The 20670-nt window shown below is 42.5% G+C and overlaps 1 protein-coding gene across 2 annotated transcripts in view; it reads left to right on the top strand.

Moving 5' to 3' along the window:
* Positions 1 to 20670, top strand: part of STK4 (serine/threonine kinase 4) — a 94622-nt gene that overhangs the window by 60414 nt on the left and 13538 nt on the right. The window contains exon 11 of one of the 2 annotated variants that reach the window (XM_040248945.1): positions 14108 to 14413. The exons of the other annotated variant lie outside the window; for it this stretch is intronic. Coding sequence (XP_040104879.1) covers positions 14108 to 14266 — 159 coding nt within the window. The 3' untranslated portion in view covers positions 14267 to 14413. Of the gene's footprint in view, positions 1 to 14107; positions 14414 to 20670 lie in introns of those variants that run through there. 2 annotated transcript variants of the gene reach the window in all.

The raw sequence follows: 20670 nt of genomic DNA, 5'->3' as shown, positions 1-20670 counted from the left end.
TCCTGATGTTTTAGCATTATATCATGAAGAAGTACCATAGTTTATCCAGCCAGTCCTCTGTTGATTGATGCTTAGGTTGTTTGTAGTGGTTTTCAAGTTGATCACTTCGTAAACCTGTTCATAAACAGAGATCAAAACTTTTTATAATTGCTACCTTTGTTTTTTAAGGTATTTAATAACTGTAGCCTTTCAGTTTTGAGAAGCAAGTTACATACTTTAAATATCTGTAACTTTTTTCTTCTTTTTTGTAGTTACGTTGTCTTTTATTAACAATGAATAGACTGATTCAGCGATATCTCTCTGCTACAATCTTGGGCTGGTGATATAAACTAATGAAATTCTAATTTAGCCATAACACCTGTGTCACAGGAGCCTGCGTAATCAGTGTCCCAGTAAACATTGTTAGATGCTCCAGAATGTTGCCACGTTGTTATTAAGAACTGAAGGAATTTCTGGAGGTCTAGGATTCCCACTTGCTGTAATCAGAACCTGAAATTTCTTTAATTTAAATCTCATTACACCTGAAGCCAGATTTGGTCAGTTACTTTAACGTTGCTAAGTCTGAAGTCAGAAAAGAAAAACAACTGTAAGTTTATATCATTTACTTGTCCTCAATCAGAAGCTTCCAAATACTTTAAAATGGGAATTAGTTATTACTCTAGAAAGTAGAGTTTTCCATTTTCAGTTGCGGTAAGTGTAATTTTTTTTTTTTGTGCTGAATCCACAGCCATGACATTGAATTGTGGGCTGTGTACCTAGACCTATCTTTTTTCACGCTTCTTCCTTTGAGCTCTCAGATCCTTCAGTCTTTCTTCTCCACTTCCTCTCCCATTTTATTCTCACATGGACTCTCGGCAGGTCAGTAATCCATATTCCTGGGAGATGAAATGTTGAGAAAGACAGGGAACAGGTTTATGCCAATTTTCTCACCCCCATCCAAAGACACTCTCTGTTAGAATTCTGAAAGTAGTATTTGCTTTTGTAGCCTAGTGCCTTTGAAAGAAGGAAGGTAGTGCAGGACTTTTCTCATTCCCTGGAATGGAGTACTTATATCATTTCCCTCCCCAAATGTGACCACATTTCCTTAAAAATCCCCGTGCTTTTTCATCACTCAAGCGAAATACAACAGAATCGAGCATCTTTTGTCTTTGATGACATGTTCTCTCCAAGCACCAATAATTCTGAGTAGAAAGCGTATCTCTTCCTGTCTTCATCTCACCATTGGAATTCGATGCTAATGTTACTGAGATTTTGAGCTGACAGTGTGAGCAAGTATTGATAGCATTGGGAAGAAGATTCAGTGAGGAGAAAGCTGATCAGTGGTAATTTATTGCATTGTAAAGACACAACTCATTGTGTGTTATTGATTGCTCTCGACATCCAAGTTTTTGCACAGGAAAAGTGTTAGATTTCACTTGCATTTAAATGTGAAATGGTGTCTGTTTCTAAGGAAATATATTATGCCTGTGGGTAGTAGGTGTTGATTTTGGTTGAGGTGGTTTGCATGCCTGGGGTGTTTAGATCATACGGTCAGACCTTTAGGTTTCTAATCCTGACTTTACCACTTGTTGAGTAGTTTGGGGCTAGTTTCTTCTCTCTGTGCCTCAGTTTCCTCACTGTAAAACGGAGATAATACTATTCCCTATAGGATAACTTTCATGTGGGAGTGAGAATTAAGCATGGTAATGCTTGTAAAGTGCCTTCAACACAATAGGCATTTCATAAATGTTAACTTCCTTCTCTTTCCCTCCTCTCTCCCCTCCTTTCTTGAAACATCATCCATGGAGTAAATTTCAGTGACCTAAACACCTTTCCCCAGTGATTTGCCACTGATTTTCATCATTAAATCAGAGATACATTCCCAAAGAAAACTTGTTCCCGAAGAGACTGATTTAAAACTGGTCTAAAAGAAAGGAGTCAGGATTTTTACCAAAAGTGATTACCCAAAGTGGTCATGAGTCACATTTTTAGAACATCCCAGTGCTTGCTGGCTTTCCCCTACTGCTCTATTCCATATGTTTTTTGCTTTGTACCCACCCCTTTAACCCCTTTGTGCTACTAAGTTGCTTCAGTCGTGTCTGACTCTGTGCAACTCCATAGACAGCAGCCCACCAGGCTCCCCCATCCCTGGGATTCTCTAGGCAAGAACACTGGAGTGGGTTGCTATTGCCTTCTCCAATGCATGAAAGTGAAAAGTGAAAGTGAAGTCGCTCAGTCGTGTCCGACTCTTAGCGACCCCTTGGACTGCAGCCTACCAGGCTCCTCTGTCCATGGGATTTTCCAGGCAAGAGTACTGGAGTGGGGTGCCATTGCCTTCTCTGACCCCTTTGTACCCACCCCTATTAACATTACTGATCTTTTTCAAATCTTGAAGCACTCAGCTTCCACTGCAGTGCACACTTTCACCAGTAGATGTCACCATCTCTCTGCTTGTGTGCGCAGCTTCCTGGGTGGAAGAATTTCCTTATGATACAGAGAGGTTGCCAGCTGTGTCAAATTACTGATATCATTACTTCATCAGCCTGGAAGTTGGACATTATGTGAAGTGAGTTTCCTTGAAAATAGGGGTGCCTTGTAACTCTCCTAGACCAGGAGAATGAATAGCAAAGTATGTCAGAAAGAGGGTTGAATGGCCCTGGCTTTAGCTGGGAACTAGGATGGGGTGACTTTTCTCTTTCAGGCTTGTGTTTCAGGTTTGCAGTCTGTAAAACTCAAATGTAATTCCACCTGTCCTGCTTTTCCTCCAGGGTTAGAGAAAGGATCACATGACTGTTGGTTGGGGTTTTTTGAATCACGTTTATTTTTAGAATAGTGATAGAATTCTATTAGCAGAGGATTGTAGGGTTGTTTATCTTTGCTTTTGGTTCATTGTATATTACTGTTAGTGTTTACTTGATTATTATTATTTTACTGTTTATCTTTGTAAAAAAAACTAGGTCTTTGAATAAGAACAGATAATCCAGAGAGAAGGCCAAAGGGGCAGTTAAGCCCAGACTTCTGGAATGCATCTGTTGCTCATGACGATAATATTATCATCACTTTTGTTAATACAACATTTAATACAGTTAAAGGTGCATTCATATTTTCCTCTTTAACTTGGCGATTCTTACAGGGTACCTCTGAGGGGGCAAGACGAGTTTTTTTTATCCCTTTTATAGTTTGAATATCTGAAATCCAGACGCTAAAAGACAGCTTTCCTACTTAATGCCAAAATCAAGTCTCGAACCAAAACTCCCAGGTTGCTTCCTGTCTCTGTTTACTCTTGGGTATTTTCTTACAGGAAAAACAAAACAAGCTAATTGTGAGCTCCAGTGACATGCATGCTCACTCATGTCTGACTCTTTGTGACCCCATGGACTGTAACCCACCAGGCTCCTTTGTCTGTAGAATTTTCCAGGCAAGAATACTGGAGTGGGGTGCCATTTTCTCCACCAGGGGATCTTCCCAACCTGGGGTCTGAACCTGGGTCTCCTGTGTTGGCAGGTGGCTTCTTTACCCAGTGACACACTACGTACTTACTGAACTTTACAAAGCAGGTGAAAGAATCCTCTTTCAAATAGTACGTGATGGGGGTTCTAGTGACCAGGAAGAATGGTTTCAGATTTATCACATCTTACTGGGAATTTTGTAATATTAGAAGAGTATTTATTATTGACTTGAATTTTTTTCATGCTTATTCAGAGTGCATGCAGATTGACAGGCTTTGCATTTCCTTATTTACATAACTAATCCCCCTTGTCAGAACAGCGTGATTTTTACCTTCTCTTAATATTCTTTATTATTTACTTTGTAACTGTGAGTGTTACAGTAATCCTGCTGTTGTTCAGGAACTGTTGTGTTAACTATAAAAAGACATTGTTATTGAGTTTTGACTAAACGTAACCTCTGTGAAAACAAAGGTGTCAATTGTAGAGGAGTCTTAATGGCTACAGCAAACAATTGATATGCCTTCTGGTGCCTTTCGGTCTCATTCAAGCACTTATTTCCAAATTTTTCCTCCCTCATAACCTTGTTATCTAGAGAAGGCAATGGCACCCCACTCCAGTACTCTTGCCTGGAAAATCCCATGGACGGAGGAGCCTGGTAGGCTGCAGTCCATGGGGTCGCTAAGAGTCGGACATGACTGAGCGACTTCACTTTCACTTTTCGCTTTCATGCATTGGAGAAGGCAATGGCAACCCACTCCAGTGTTCTTGCCTGGAGAATCCCAGGGACAGGGGAGCCTGGAGGGCTGCCGTCTATGGGGTCACACAGAGTCAGACACAACTGAAGCGACTTAGCAGCAGCAGCAGCCACCTTGTTATCTCTTCAATGTTAGTTTTTCTGTAAATTTACTCTTCTTACGTTAGTGGTAGATGCTGGATATTTTTACTAACTTTTTATTAATTAAAAAAATTTTAATACAATTGTTAAAGGTTCCACTCCATTTACAGTTATTAGAAAATGTTGGCTTTACTCCCCAGGTCGTGTAATACCTCCTAGTAGCCTGTCTTAACACCCAACAGTTTGTGCCTCCCACTGCAATAATCATATTGGCTGTTCATGATCTTGTCTTCTTTTCCTTCCCACCTTCTGTATTTACTTTACTATATAGTTTTTGTGTTTTTGATAAGAACACTTAACGGAGGAACTACCATCTTGGCAGAGTTTCAGGGATATACAATACCGGATTGTTTGCCGTGGGCGCCGTTCCAGCATGGCAGTGGGTCTGTAAGGCATGCTCATCTCGTGCAGCTGAGCTCGGTGCCCTCGGACCAGTACCTCCGTTTCCCTGTTTGTCTCCTTTTCAGTTTCACTCTCAGGGACATGTGCTCTCTTCAAGTGTAGGATTTGAGAAGAACTGATAATAGCAGTTACTGGGTGTTTATCCCGCGTCAGGTCCCTCAGGCGTCTTGGTCCATTCGCTTCTCACAGCATCTCGGCCCAGAAGATGCCAGCTCTTCCCCCTCATTGATAGAGAGGCCCAGACACTCTCACTCACGTGCCCCCACCTCCCTCCCGCCCAGGGCACCTGATTCATGGATGGTGAAGTTAGACTCTCAGTTTAGATTTTCTGATGTCAAGACCATTGCTTTTTTTCAGAATAACACAATTCTGTAGCAAGAAGCATCACACTTGCACCGGTGGTGAGTGTTCATTGATTCGGGGGCTGAATTGTCTTTCTCGGTGGGGCCCAGCCCTTGGCAAACCGTCGGGGCCCACAGGCGCTCAGAAAGCATCGTTTGATTACATTGTTGAGACCCTTTGTGCCTTCTGTGACAGATTCTCCAAGTCTTTCCATATTTTCTTCCTGTGATATCCATTCGTCTGTGTGTAGAGGATCATGTTAACCACCTTGTAGAACTGATGTGTGACATTTAAGTCGAGGTCCCCTTCTGTGGTCCATGTTAGCAGAAAGCATTGATTGGAACAGCAGTGTTGGGAACCCCCTCCCAGAGTTGGAGAGAGCGCGTAAAGCATCTAGCAAAGTGCTCGCATTCCTGCTCTATTATTAATAATGTTGGTTCCTTTCAGAGCGAGAGGTTAGATGCGGTGAAAGAGAGCGGTGGGTTGGCAGCCAGACCTCGGCTGTGACAGTAACCACCTTTGTGTCCTTTGTGTCCTTCAGCAAGCCACCTAATCTTTCTGGGGCTCTCGTTTCTTCATCTGCTATGTAAAAGTGAGATGAAAAAGTCTTCAAGAGCCCTCAAATTCTCTCAGGCTTTGTTTGCTAATCTTTAAAATGGAGAGAATGCATACCTTCGGAGGGGTTATTTGAGCTGGAAGGAGAGAGCCTGTGTAAGGCATATGAAAGATGCTCAGTATATGTCAGGCTTTTGTCCCTCCTGTCTTTTTACAATGCGGGGAGGTGCTCTGGACACCCTGGAGACCAGCATGGAACCAGGAGGCAGGATAACACACTGAGCGAGAGCCAGACACACCTGGATTCAATCCTTGCTTCACTGTTGAGATCTGTAGCTCTGGGCAAGTCTCTTAACCTCAAATCACTAATCATATTTACCTCGGGGTTCTTGGGAAGATTAAATTAGAAAAGGCTTTTAAACTGTTTAAAAGCGTGCTTCACACATAGTAGCCATTTAGTAAATTTTATATTGATTTGTAAGATTTTGGTGGGAGAGATGAACTACCAGAGGGAAAGAGTTAAAGAAGATGAGGTGTGTTGCCCCAAACAAGAGAGGCAGGAGGCAAGCCCCAAACTCAGCTCACAGCTCTGTCCAGGGCCTTGCTGCTGCAGTTTTTGCCTCCTAGTTAAATGGGGTTTGCCTTGAAGTATTTACTTAACATCTGTGTGAAAGTCGCTCAGTCGTGTCCAGCTCTTTGTGACCCCATGGACTGTCCATGGAATTCTCCAGGCCAGAATACTGGAGTGGGTAGCCTTTCCTTTCTCCAGGGGATCATCCCAACCCAGGGATCGAACCCAGGTCTCCCACATTGCAGGCAGATTCTTTACCAGCTGAGCCACAAGGGAAGCCCAAGAACACTGGAGTGGATAGCCTATCCCTTCTCCAGGGGATCTTCCCGACCCAGGAATCGAACTGGGATCTCCTGCATTGCAGGTGGATTCTTTACCAACTGAGCCACCAGGGAAGCCCCACTTAACACCTGAAATGAGCTTAATTCTGTTGAGACTTTGTTGTGCACAGGGTTTGAATATCAAACTTAACCAATTCTTACAGACCTTGTGTGTCTGATCACTTCCTTTCTGTGCCTGCCTGGAAGCTGTAGGACCTAGAAAGTTCTCACATTGGTGTTCTTTTTCAGGACAGTTTTAATCCGAATGGGTGTGGTTGTTCATATAAAATAGCTCACTTGAATGTGTATGTGTGTGAGTGAGTGTGAGAGAGAATGAATGAGATAAAGAGACCTGGAGCCATTTCTGGAATCCGTCACCTGCCAAGTACCCCAGCCCATGTAGCTGAGTTCAGATTGCACATGTCAGATCAGAAGGTGGGCAGCTGCTGGAGGAAGAGCAAACTCAGATCGACTTTACAGACCCACCCATCGCTTCCGTTTGCTCTTAGCACAATTACAGTAAAGACTATTCTAGGATTTTGTAGCCTTCAGATTTGGATGTCCCTTTTTAAGAAGGAATATAGACTTTTATTTTGAGATAACTGTAGATTCACATACAGTTGCATGAAATAATACAGAGGGATACTGTGTACTCTATACCAGGACTCCCCAACCACTGAGATCTCATGTTTGATAATCTGAGGTGGGGTTGATATAATAAAAATAGGAATAAAGTGCACAATAAATGTAATGTGCCTGAATCATCCCAAAACCATATCCCACTCCTCCTGGTCCATGAAAAACTTGTCTTCCACGAAATCAGTCCCTGGTACCAAAAAGGCTGGGGACCACTGTTCTCTCTACCAGTTTCCCCAGTGGTAACATCTTGAAAAATCATAGCACAGTTTCACAATGAGGATATCTAGATTCATCCATCCAGACAAGAGACGAGCATCCATCAGGGATGAAAGAACAGTTCCGTCACCGCGAGGATCGCTCCCATTGGCTTTTACAGGTGCACCCTCCCACACCGTTCCCTCATGCGCGGCAGCCACTCATCTCCATCTGATGTGCCTCTTTGGGAATTTAGCAGATCAAGGAAAGTTATGACCAACCTAGATACCATATTCAAAAGCAGAGACATTACTTTGCCAACAAAGGTCTGTCTAGTCAAGACTATGGTTTTTCCAGTGGTCATGTATGGATGTGAGAGTTGGACTGTGAAGAAAGCTGAGCGCCGGAGAATTGATGCTTTTGAACTGTGGCGTTGGAGAAGACTCTTGAGGGTCCCTTGGACTGCAAGGAGATGCAACCAGTCCATTCTGAAGGAGATCAGCCCTGGGATTTGTTTGGAAGGAATGATGCTAAAGCTGAAACTCCAGTACTTTGGCCACCTCATGTGAATAGTTGACTCATTGGAAAAGACTCTGATGCTGGGAGGGATTGGGGGCAGGAGGAGAAGGGGACGACAGAGGATGAGATGGCTGGATGGCATCACGGACTCGATGGACGTGAGTCTGAGTGAACTCTGGGAGTTGGTGATGGACAGGGGGGCCTGGCGTGCTGCGATTCATGGGGTCGCAAAAAGTCAGACACGACTGCGTGACTGAATTGAACTGAAGGAAGTGGTATTTAAAATGCAGTAAAATCAAGGAATTTGCTGTCTTCTCCCAAGGGTTCTTACCCCAGATGGGGCAGGACCGAGTGGCAAGTTCTTTTCTCTGGGAAGAAATGTTCCATTCCACATTCAGGTGGACATTTTCTGCGTCTGTTGTGCTGCCCAGACTGAAATTATAATCTATAACCATTCTGGGATGAGTTTAGTTAAACTGGTTCCTGGGATGAATTAAGATCTTGTGAGAAAAATACCACACATCATATCATATTAGCCGTGGCAGCCCTTCCCTGTGCCAGCTTGGTTAACGAGGCCAACAGCTGCCCAGAAGTTTATTGCCGAAGGAACACGTAACAGTGGTGCTGTGAACTCAGCACTCTGTGCGAGAATTTTCAGAAATCGTGCCTGATTTCCTGGTATTTGATCAGTGTGTGCAGTTTTAGGGACACTTCCATAGAAGGTATGTGATTCGGAGGACTTCGCCTTTTTTTCATTCACACGACCTCTCCTCCCGTCTCAGTTTTGTTCTTATGAAAAATGAAAATCCCACAAGAAAGCCTTCTTCCCTGACTGCTGGCCTTCCCCCCATCCCTGCCTTCCCTTCCCCCTGTCTTCCTTCTGTAGCTGGGACTGTTCAACAAGGCTGAACTGACCATAGCCTCAAGGAAACGTGTAGACTGTGACCTTCAAGGTTTTATCCGCTTCTGGGGGTCACTGCTGTTGCATCAGTGAATTCTTGTGTCGCCTCTCCGGTGAGATGGGGTAGAGGAGCAGCCCGCATTCACAGTAAGGGGATCCTCCTGGGTGTGTCTCAGAGCGACCAGGCTGCCGAACGTGCCGTGGATCACACGTCCAACCCTGAGGGGCCATGGAGGCCGGGGAAGGCAGAGCCAGTGTGGACACATAATCTTTACCATTTGCATTACCAAAAAGGGCCTGCGCTCTCCAGTTCACCCCGGAGATTACCACTTGCTGCTTCCTTGTGTTAAAATTGGCCCATTGAGGTCATTTTCCTTGGCTGTACTGGCTTCTGAAAACAGCTGCGTTTGTAACCTCTGATTTAAGTAATCCCTAAATCATGGACCTCGAGGTAGCTTCCGGCTTTTTGAAATTAAGCATGCTTTAATGAACCTCTTTGCACGATATGTATGTCCTTAGAAGTAATTCTTGCAAGTAGAACACTTGAGGATCAAACCTTATAAATTTGAAATTGTGATACAGATGGACACATTCCCCTATTGTTTTGGTGTCTAAATTGTCACTTTGTGTTATTTGTCAGTGGAGTTTTTATTTTTCTATTGATTCCAAAGAGTTCTTCATATATCAAGTGAGCTTATGAATTTTTAAATAAAGATATTTTCCTAGTTTTAAAAAACTTTATGTAAGATGTCTGTTCAGATATTTTTAATTCTATGTATTTTCATTTAGCAGCTTTTCCTTTGTGGTTTCTGGAATTTAATGCCATGTTTAGAATTTTTTCAGATCCTAGCATTATAAAATATTAACCCTTACTTTGTTTTAGAATGTTTATGTTTTTCTTTTTCAATATTTATCTTGTCAGGATGTGTCTTGGTATGAAGACTAAGGTTGCAGTCCAGTTTCATATTTTTCTAAACAGCTAGCCAATTTCCCTAACGACCAGTATTTTTATTATACATGGTGAATTTGGAATTACCAAATCTCAGTGGTGTCTCATAGCTATTAAAGTGGCTTCGTTTTTACAGATAGCAAGTTTCTACTTCAGACTTTGAGTTTAAATATTTTTCTGCTTTTAAAGCCTCTAGAAAGGAGCTGTGAACAGAACACCATATTGGTTTTGGCATTAACTTTAATGCATCTCAAAGAGGCTGATTCTACTGAATTTGATCCAAAGCACTTCTATGTCTTGATGCCTTTTTTGCCAAGCAAAATTGATTCTTTCTGACCAAAGGCCTTCAATGCTGGACTGAAAAAAGAGTCGGGATCCTCTTAGGCTGGTTGCAGGTTATATAATTTGGCATCAAGTACAGTGCTTTTTTCTTTTTCTCGTAAGTTTCTTTCTATTCTCTAGTCTTTAAGAGTCAGTACCCCTTGTTGCTGGGTACTTCGTATTTGGAGGGCAAATTCAGGTCCTCTTTGTCCAAATCTTAGTAATTATAACTTAAGTGTGCTAAGTCGTTTCAGTCATTTCCGACTCTTTGCGACCCCACAGACTGTAGCCTTCCAGGCTTCTCTGTCCGTGGGATTCTCCAGGTAAGAATACTGGAGTGGGTTGCCATGCCCTCCTACAGAGGATCTTCCTGACCTAGGGTTTGAACCCATATCTCCGTCTCCTGCATAGGCAGATGGGTTCTCTACCACTATCAGTTCAGTCTCTCAGTGAATTCTTTGCAACCTCATGGACTGCAGCACAGCAGGCCTCCCTGTTCATCTCCAACTCCCAGAGCTTGCTCAAACTCATGTCCATCAAGTTGGTGATGCCATCCAACCATCTCATCCTCTGTCATCCTCTTCTTCTCCTGCCTTCAATCTTTCCCAACATCAGGGCCTTTCCCAGTGAGTCAGTTCTTTGCATCAGGGGCCAAAGTATTGGAGCTTCAGCTTCAGCATCAGTCCTTCCAGTGAATATGTGAATATTCAGGACTGATTTCCTTTAGGATGGACTGGTTGGATCTCCCTGTGGTACAAGGGGCTCTCAGGAGTCTTCTCCAATACCACAGTTCAGAAGCATCAATTTTTTGGTGCTCAGCTTTCTTTATAGTCCAATTCTCACATCTATACATGACTACTGGAAAAACCATAGCTTTGACTAGATGGAACTTTGTCAGCAAAGTAATGTCTCTGCTTTTTAATATGCTGTCTACGTTTGTCATAGCCTTTCTTCCAAGGAGCAAGTGTCTTTTAACTTCATGGCCATAGTCATCATCTGCAGTGATTTTAGAGCCCAAGAAAATAAAATCTGTCACTGTTTCCATTGTTTCCCCATCTGTTTGCCACGAGGTGATGGGACTGGATGCCATGATCTTCGTTTTCTGAATGTTGAGCTTTAAGCCAAGTTTTTCACTCTCCTCTTTCACTTTCATCAAGAGGCTCTTCATATCCTCTTCTCTTTCTGCCATAAGAGTGGTGTCATCTGCATATCTGAGGTTATTGATATTTCTCCCAGCAATCTTGATTCCAGCTTGTGCTTCATCCAGCCCAGCATTTCTCATGATATACTCTGCATCTAAGTTAAATAAGCACAGTGACAATATACAGCCTTGATGTACTCCTTTCCCAATTTGGAACCAGTCGTGGTTCCATGTCCAGTTCTAACTGTTGCTTCTTGACCTGCATACAGATTTCTCAGGAGGCAGATAAGGTGGTCTGGTATTCCCATCTCTTGAAGAATTTTCCAGTTTGTTGTGATCCACACAGTCACAACCTTAGCGCCAACCAGCCAGTCTCTACCACTAGCACCGACTTAAAATGCTTTTATTTACTTATTTATTTATTAGTTTGATGAATAGCTACCTGAGGTCTTTCTTTTGACAGTGATTCCCAGCTTTCTCTTGTATTGTAGAATTCAGCTGTGGGTTGAATTTGTTGTGCTGGTATATTTTCACCTACAGTGATGATTCATTCTTTCACATAAGTTCAGTTCAGTTCAGTCACTCAGTCGTGTCCAACTCTTTGCGACCCATGAATTGCAGCACGCCAGGCCTCCCTGTCCATCACCATCTCCCGGAGTTCACTCAGACCTGCGTCCATCGAGTCAGTGATGCCATCCAGCCATCTCACCCTCGGTTGTCCCCTTCTCCTCCTGCCCCCAGTCCCTCCCAGCATCAGAGTATTTTCCAATGAGTCAGCTCTTCGCATGAGGTGGCCTAAGTACTGGAGTTTCAGCTTTAGCATCATTCCTTCCAAAGAAATCCCAGGGCTGATCTCCTTCGGAATGGACTGGTTGGATCTTCTTGCAGTCCAAGGAACTCTCAAGAGTCTTCTCCAACACCACAGTTCAAAAGCATCAATTCTTCAGCATCAGTTCTCTTTAAAACTTTAATTAGAAAGTGCTTTTAGTTCTTCCAATTTGAAAACTCAAACCCAAGTATCTTAGCATCTGGCAGATTCCTCTTTTGTAGTCATTCTCCTCCATTATGATAGTGTCAAGAAGATTTTTTTTTTTACATTTTATTTATTTATTTTTTAATTTTTGTTTTTACTTTATTTTACTTTACAATACTGTATTGGTTTTGCCATACATTGACATGAATCCACCACGGGTCTACATGCGTTCCCAAAGAAGATTTTTATCATCGATGCTTGTTTTTAGGTCCAGCTTGCAGGCAGAAGGGCAGATTCTGCTGTTGTGTTTGAGAGATAGTTTAAGTCTTGGTGAAAACCACCAGCCATGCTGTACGGCTTCATGTCCTGTCTTATCCATCTGTTATGCCACCTGGGTAACCTTCAGTTTCCTTATCAGATATGGATAGAAGTGACAGTCATCTCTTAGGGTTGTTGTAAAAGCAGATGTGCTAGTGCATGTGAAGCCCTAAGGGCCGTCGCCTGGCCTGTACTAAGCCCTTAATAAACACTGTTTCTTACCTTCTTTTTTCAGTGCTGGTTTGCTCTTCTGGATGTTGCTATGCTGTTTTCCTGCTTTTAAGGTGTAAAAAGAATACATGCCCATTGTATAATGTTTAGAAGTTGAAAAGCTTAGAGAAGAAAATTTCTTCCATGGTTCTACCACCCCCAACAATAATCCCAGTTCACATTTTAATGTATTCGTTTTCAATACTTACATATTGTATACAGCTGAAATCATTTTGTGTATATAATATGGCATCTTGATTTTTTTTTTCACTTAACATGTCAGACATTTTTTCATATTATTAGAAACATCTATAAAATTATCATTCTGATGGTTATGTAATAGTTCACCACATCTTGTAATTTATTTATTTTTTAAAATATTTATTTAGTTATTTGGCTGTGCTGGGTCTTAGTTGTAGCACCTGGGATAGTCGATCTACGTTACAGAATGTGAGCGCTCAGTTACAGCATGTAGGATCTAGTTCCCTGACCAGGGTTTGAACCCAGGCCCCCTGTATTGGGAGCATGTAGTCTTAGCCACTGAACCGCCAGGGAATTCCCCCACATGATATTTTGATTAACTTCCTCATTCTCCTTTCATTTGATGTTCAGTATTGGGAGCTTTTTTGGCTGACGTTAGGTTGCTTTGAGGAGCTTCCCAGGTGGCACTAGCAATAAAGAACCCACCTGCCAATGCAGGAGACATAAGAGGCCCAGGTTCAGTCCCTGGGTCGGGAAGATTCCCTGGAGAAGGGAATGGCTACCCACCCCAGTATTCCTGCCTGGAGAACCCAGGCCCCATGGACAGAGGAGCTGGCGGGGTACAGTCCATGAGGTCACACAGAGACAAGACTGAAGCAACTTCGCACGCACACAGGTTGCTTTGAGGTCATTCGAACTTACTAAGCCAGGCTTTCTCTCTTGTCAGTGAGAGGTTTAGGAATCGAGGCTTCCTGTCTGCTTTCGTTGGTGGTGTCTTGTTGGGAGTGTGTGAATGGAGTTAGGACTTTAAACCTCAGACGCTACTCTCTCCGTAGCACCATCTCTCGCCACCACCTCTCTGTCCTGGACTAACTCCATGCTTGTGTGCTTGTTAACCTTCCTTTGATGACCTTCTTTTCATAATCCTGTGCTGAAAGAAAGGTGAATGGAGACCGTGATCAGTACTTTGGCCTCCTACCCTGCAGTGCCTTGTGAGTGCCCAGAGCCAGCCAGAATAAACACCAGTTGCACATTAATGGTCTTTACTGGGGTAACCACGCCGAGCAGCTCCTGGTGAGAAGACTGTCCTAAATTGTTCCTGACAAGGTATATACTATTTTTGTTTCAGATTTCTTATTTTTCCTGTAAAGCTGGGCTTAAAGTATGTTAAGGCTGAATTCATTTGTACGCGGGAATATAACGAGATCTTGTACTTTTTACTGTCAGAAAACCGGCCAAGAACAGCAGTCGGAAAAAGAAATATGTATCCAAAATTGCCCGGGCAACCTGCTGTTTAGATATGCTTTGAGAAACCACATGGCAGATGAATGTCGTCTTTGTCTTGAGTCACAGCGGCCTTGTTCTGCTGGGGAATCGTGCAGCTGAGGGAAGCTTGGTTTTTAACTTGGTTATTGACATGGCTCCAAGAGCAAGCCTTCAGCGCTGTGGCTTGTGACCCCAGAGGGTTGCTTAGAACGCTCTCAGCCTGGGGTGGGGGGATGGCGGGTGGTGGGATGAACTGGAAGATTGGGATTGACATATATACACTGCTATGTGTAAAATAGATAACGAGTGAGAACCTACTGGGTAGCACAGGGAATTCCATGCTCTGTGATGACCTAAATGGGAAGGAAATCCAAAAAAAGAGGATATATATATGATATATATATATATCTCTTATATGATATAAGAGATGCAGGTTCAATCCCTGGGTTGGGAAGAGCCCCTGGAGTAGGAGATGACAACCCACTCCAGTATTCTTGCCTGGAAAATCCCATGGACAGAGGAGCCTGGTGGGCTACAGTCCATGGGGTTGCACAGAGTTGGACACGACTGACTGAGTGGCTGAACACACAGGTGTGTGTGTGTGTGTGTGTGTGTGTGTGCGCGCGCGTTTGTGTAGCTGATTCACTTTGCTGTATAGCAGAAACTAACACAACCTTCTAAAGCAACTATACTCCAATTTAAGAGGAAAAAAAAGAATGATATCAGCCTGTGTGAGCTTAACATTGCTTCTCATTGCTTTTGTTTGGTTCTGAGATGGCCTGAGCCCTGTCTGCTCGGCACTTCTTTCTTTTAAGTTCAGTCCTCATGGCCAGTTATTCTCAGCTATTACAACATAGGATGGTTTTTTTAAGCTCAGCCACATGGTGAGCCAAAGAGCAGAGTCCAGACCATGGGTTCCATGAATTTGGGTAGTGGCAGTGAGAACAGGAGTAAGAAATAATTTAGATATAGGTGGCTTAGAACAGAAGAGCAGAAACAGATCCTAAGACCCGTGAACAGTGTATTGACAATGTCAGGCTCTAGGAAGGGCTGTCTTGCAGTCATGTCGACTGGGCTTCACTGACAGTGCAGGCAACAAATGGCCTATGTCTTGAATCCCTAGAAGCCGTGTCTCCCTCCATAAGCTCTTCTGGCCCCGTGTCAGCCAGAAGAGTGCTGGGCTTTCAGAATGGAAAGGGGCCTCAAAGGGCACGTGTTCCAGTCCTGCTGTGTCTCCAACAAGAGACATCATCTGGCATTTTCTTGCCTGCTTTTTAAAAAAAATTTTGTTTTCTCTATTCTGTGGGCTGTCTTTTCCTTGATTTTTTAACTTTTATTTATTTGGCTGTGCTGAGTATTAGTTGCTGCATGTGGGAGCTAGTTCTCTGACCAGTGATTGAACCCATGCCCCCTGCATTGGGAGCATGGAGTCTTAACCACTGGACCACCAGGAAAGTCCCTTCTTGACCACCTCTGGTCATTTCTGAGAAGAGAGGATTTCATAGTTGGGAAATATACATACTGTTGCTTTAAAAGGTCTGCCTGAAGATACTGTGCTTTTTGATTTCAGCCAAAATTTGTCCTCAGGTGACTTCTACCCACGTGTTTATTTTGGTTATTCCTCACAAAACCTTTCCAAGAGGTTAGTCAGGATTATCTGGATTTTCCATTTTACAGATGGAGAAAGCCAGTCAGTCTGGGTCTCTGTCCCCTGTTGACTGTAACTTCAGACAAAGTATGTCATTCTCCATGCCTCAGATTATCTATACAGTTGGGTGAACAGTCACAGCTGTAAGATTTAGTGACAATCAAATGAGATAATACACAAAAAGTGCTTGATATAGTGACCAGCTAAGAATAATATTTTAAAAATACTGGCTTATATAATTGTAATTATTAGTATAATCATTATAAACCAGTTTCCTTATATCCTACCCTCTCACCAAGGCAACCAGGGCGGGTGGGGTGGTGGGGACTTCTGTTTATCCTTCCATTCTGTCATCCTTTATATTTTCTTGATTTATCAGAAACTGCACTGTTAGTATTTAAGAAGATAGGGTTAGTGTTATTAATATAACAATGATTTTGGCCCCTGGAGATTTCTCTTCTTCCATAGGCAGAATCTGCCTTGTTGGGAGAACTGGAATTCAGTTCATCCAGATTTTTTAGTCTGTGGTCTTTTTGGTTTGATTCCAGGTAAATCTATGGTATTTTTTTCCCCACCCGGAAATCTTGATTTTGTATAAGTTTTTAGATTTTTTGACAGAAAGGTTTAGATTTAAAAATTTATAGAATCTGTAGTCCAGCTTGCTTTTCATTCTCGGTAGTTTTGTTTCCTCTTTTTTCTTGATTAAACGTGTCAGCAGTTTTCTGTGTGTGTGTGTGTGTTTTTTTTCCTTTTAGTCATTTGAAAGAATCAGTTTTTGGTTTGGGAGATCCTTGTCACTGAGCTTTAGCTTTTGAATTCATAATTTTATATTACTTGTATCTACTTCCTGTGGTTTTTCCTGGGCTTTTTATTCTCTAACTGGATAATTAAATGTAATAATTTTAAATCATCTCTGTACTCTATCCATGTAAGGTATAAAATTCCCTTTAAGTATTATATGAACCACCTTCCACAGTTGGGTGTTTTTTTTGGCCACTGTGTAGCAAGTGGGATCTTAGTTCCCCACCCAGCGACTGAACCCATGCTCTCTGCATTGGAAATGCAGTCTTAGCCACTGGACTGCCAAGGAAGTCTCCCATAATTCTTTATATGTATTTAGTTGTTTGCTTTATAAGATCAGGTTTATGGAGGCTATGCCATAAAACTGGCTTATTAGTGTGCAGTTTGCAGAGTTGTGACAGATGTATCCAGTGGTGTAAACACAACCATAATCAGAACATAGAGCACTTCCATCACCTCCAAGAGTTTCCCTCATGCCCTGTCTTTCATCCTGATAGTTTTATCTTTTCTATGGATGGAGTCATTCAGTGTGTAGTCTTCTGTGTTGGTTTCTTTGGCTGAGCGTTCCTCTTTGCGATTCGTCCATGTGGTTGCACGTACCTGGAGTCTCTCCTTTGGGCCACTGAGTAGCTTTCAGTTGTCTGGCTAAACCACAGATTGTTTTTCTGTTCATCATTAGTACAGTTTTCAGTGGGAGCAAGTGAAAGTATTTTAGTTCTTCATTTGGGCTGTAAATAAACATACTAGGCTCTTCTGGATTTGAAATTGTCTCGGCATTTTTCACATGGAAATTTTTCTTTGGGGTTTGGCATTGTGGACATTTTTCCGTCCGTGGGCAGGCATGTGCTCATGTTGTCCTCCGTGGCGCCCTTCCTCCCGGTAGTAGCCTGGGTCCAGTCAGGAGACAAGAGCCACATAGTAGGTTTAACAGGGGAGGTTTAATACCAGGAGTCATTCATCTAAAACACAGTACAAATGAACTTATCTACAAAACAGAAATAGACTTATAGAAAACAAACTTATGGTTACCAGGGGACCAAGAGGGGAGGGATAAATTGGGAGACTAGGATTGACACATAGACACTACTGTATATAAAATAGATAACTTGTAAGGACCTACTGTAGAGCATAGGGAACTCGACTCAGTAGGCTGTGATGACCTATATGGGAAAAGAATCTAAAAAAGAGTGGCTGTGTGTGTGTGTGTGTGTGTGTGTGTGTGAAAGAATCTAAAAAAGAGTGGCTATATGTGTGTGTGTGCACGTGTGTGTGTGTGTGTGTATATATATATATGTATATATATGTTTAACTGATTCACTTTGCCATACACCTGAAACACAGCACTGTATTAATAAATCAACTATACTCCAATAAAAATTAAGAAAAAAATACAAAGAGTTACTACCTATGATAAATGAGGAACCGCAAAATATAAGAAAACTTTATGGTTCATTAGGGCTGAGGGAGTGTCGCCAAGGAAGGCCAAACTACCAGGGGTTCAGACCTCAGTAGAGAAGGCAGGGTTCGGCCCATGGCATAGCAGAGGAGTTTGCTGGTTTAGCTAGACCCAAGCTGGCGCACGAGCTCTGGGAAAACCATAGATGGCCCTCCAGAGTGCAGGCAAGGAGCAGGCAAGAGGCAGCCAGTGCCGCGGATGTGCACTCCAGGTCTGGGTACCAGTGGGACCACAAGACCTTCAGAGCCAGTGGAGGCGCTGGTATCCACATTGACAAAGACTGCCAAAAGATTATGGCCAGGCTGAGGCTGCAAGGTAACACAGGGACCAGGTCCTGGGCTGTGAGTGGGCGACACTCCACTAACTGACCTCCTGTCCACACAGCCTGCCCCAGTGCTGGGCATTCAGGGGAGCCGCCTCCTGCTTGCAATATCCCTCCAGCCTCTTCTGAGAAAGCTTAACATCACATATGCTTGAAAGGAGAAGCGCTTTAAGAGCGTTGGATTATGGCAGAGAAGGGTGCTTTCGGAGCTGAGAGGCAGTAAATTGGTAACTGATACACTTTCCCTGTTCTTTTTCAAAGAAATACTATCAAATCAAAAGCAGTACTAACCATGTACTTGTGCTATTAACAGTCAGATATTTCACCAGGGGAACAAAGTTTAAGAAAATGAGGATGTACAAAGACTCCGTTTATAGACACGTATCAACATCACCTGAATCATGAAACAGACTTCCCCATGCCATATTAGTATATATTACATGGTGAGTGAAAGTCGCTCGGTTTCTGACTCTTTGCGATCCCATGGACTATACAGTCCATGGAATTCTCCAGTCCAGAATACTGGAGTGGGTAGCCTTTCCCTTCTCCAGGGGATCTTCCCAACCCAGGGATTGTACCCAGGTCTCCTGCATTGCAGACAGTTTCTTTACCAGCTGAGCAAAGGGAAGCATATTAATATGTACATCATAGTATTAGCATCATTCTTCCCGGTCCCTGTCATTAATGATTCCAAACTTTATGCCAGATCCCAGGTTGGAGATAGTTTCTTTCTTCATGCTGCTTGCTCATTATAGAAAATATTTGGGACACAAATTTTAGAGAACAGTTTTACACCAGAAGAGTTAAGTGGTTTTTAACTCTGAGCTTGGATGAGCTTACTGCTAAGAATATGGTGATCACTATTTCTGAACCAAAAATCTAGGACACATGCTCTTTACAAAGAGTGCTTTCTGGTTTCTGAATTTATACACATTTGAAAAGTATTACCGTGGCATGAGTTAAATCACATTTGATTATCCATAACGATTAAACATTGATGGAAAAGAATAAAGGACTGTCTCAAAGCATCTAGGACACATACATATTAATACTTTTATTTTTCTGATTTAAGTTTTCTAAAAAAAGATGACTTTGAAAAAAAAGTCTTAAATCAGAAAAAGAAAAGAAAATGGCAAAAATCCCTGTTTAGCAGTTTTGTGGTTTGGCAGAATGAAAAAGTATTTTACACACACAGACACACTCCTATCTATCTAGACCTAATTTTTTTCTTTTTGACAGAATTTTGCAAGGAATTTAGGTCCCAAAACTTGATGGCCATTGCAGAAAGATGCTGACATGCCTTGCAGGTAGAACTTAACTGCTTTTGTTGCAGAGTCCTTTTATTCAAGGATATTGAGAGACTGTTTCCTTGTGGGTGGGCTTCCCTGGTGGCTCAGATGGTAAAGCATCTGCCTGCAATGTGGGAGACCCGGGTTTGATCCCTGGGTCGGGAAGATCCCCTAGAGAAGGAAATGGCAACCTACTCCAGTACTGTTGCCTGGAAAATTCCATGGATGGAGGACTCTGGTGGGCTACAGTCCATGGGGTTGCAAATAGTCAGACTTCACTTTCTTTCTTTCCTTGTGGGTATTTGGGTTATAAATCTCTGATCCTCCATTACAGGGGAGCACCCAGCAGTAAGGCTCATGGAGGTTTCCAAAAATTGAGTGCTGTTCACTTACAAGTTTTCCCACTTTGAGAAAGCCCATGCTGAAAAAACTCAGGCCTGCAAAGTAGCTTACTCAGAGAGCTTTTACTTTCCTTCTTTACCAGTTTTCTGTAAACATTGTTATTTTAGTGTATTTAGATTGGGTCTTATTTATCTCTGAAGATACCTTTGGAGACTACCTTTATGAAATAAAGTGAGATTAATTTATATTTCAGTCTTCAGAGTTTGCTTTAGGATTCTTTGAGCTTCTTTTATTTGGCAAGATAAGAGAAAAATAGCCTGGACTTTTTGGTACCTTGGAAATTTCCAGCCCCAAAAAGTGTCCAAAGGCACAACCAATAGGGATTCTTATGTGACTAGCTGCTCCTTTCCTGAATTATTCAGCTGCATTAAAACAGCAGCTGCTTGGTGCAGTTGGTGCTTTAGGTTTTCATATCCTCTGAAAGATTAATATCCTCACAAGAATGATGATATTGTTGATGTCTCCCTTTAGTGCTTTCAAATATCAGGGGCATCGTATTCAGCTCTGTTCCCATACTCTTCCTCCTTTAGGCATCAACAATTATTTTATAACATTTCATTATTCTAGAAGGCTATGTGTTTGCTAACTTCCTGAAAGTTTTCCTTT

This window comes from Oryx dammah, unplaced genomic scaffold (genome assembly GCF_014754425.2).
Source record: "Oryx dammah isolate SB20612 unplaced genomic scaffold, SCBI_Odam_1.1 HiC_scaffold_10, whole genome shotgun sequence".
Classification (NCBI taxonomy): domain Eukaryota; kingdom Metazoa; phylum Chordata; class Mammalia; order Artiodactyla; family Bovidae; genus Oryx; species Oryx dammah.
Note: the sequence above shows the minus strand (reverse complement) of the source record. Positions and strands in the feature narration are given on the sequence as shown.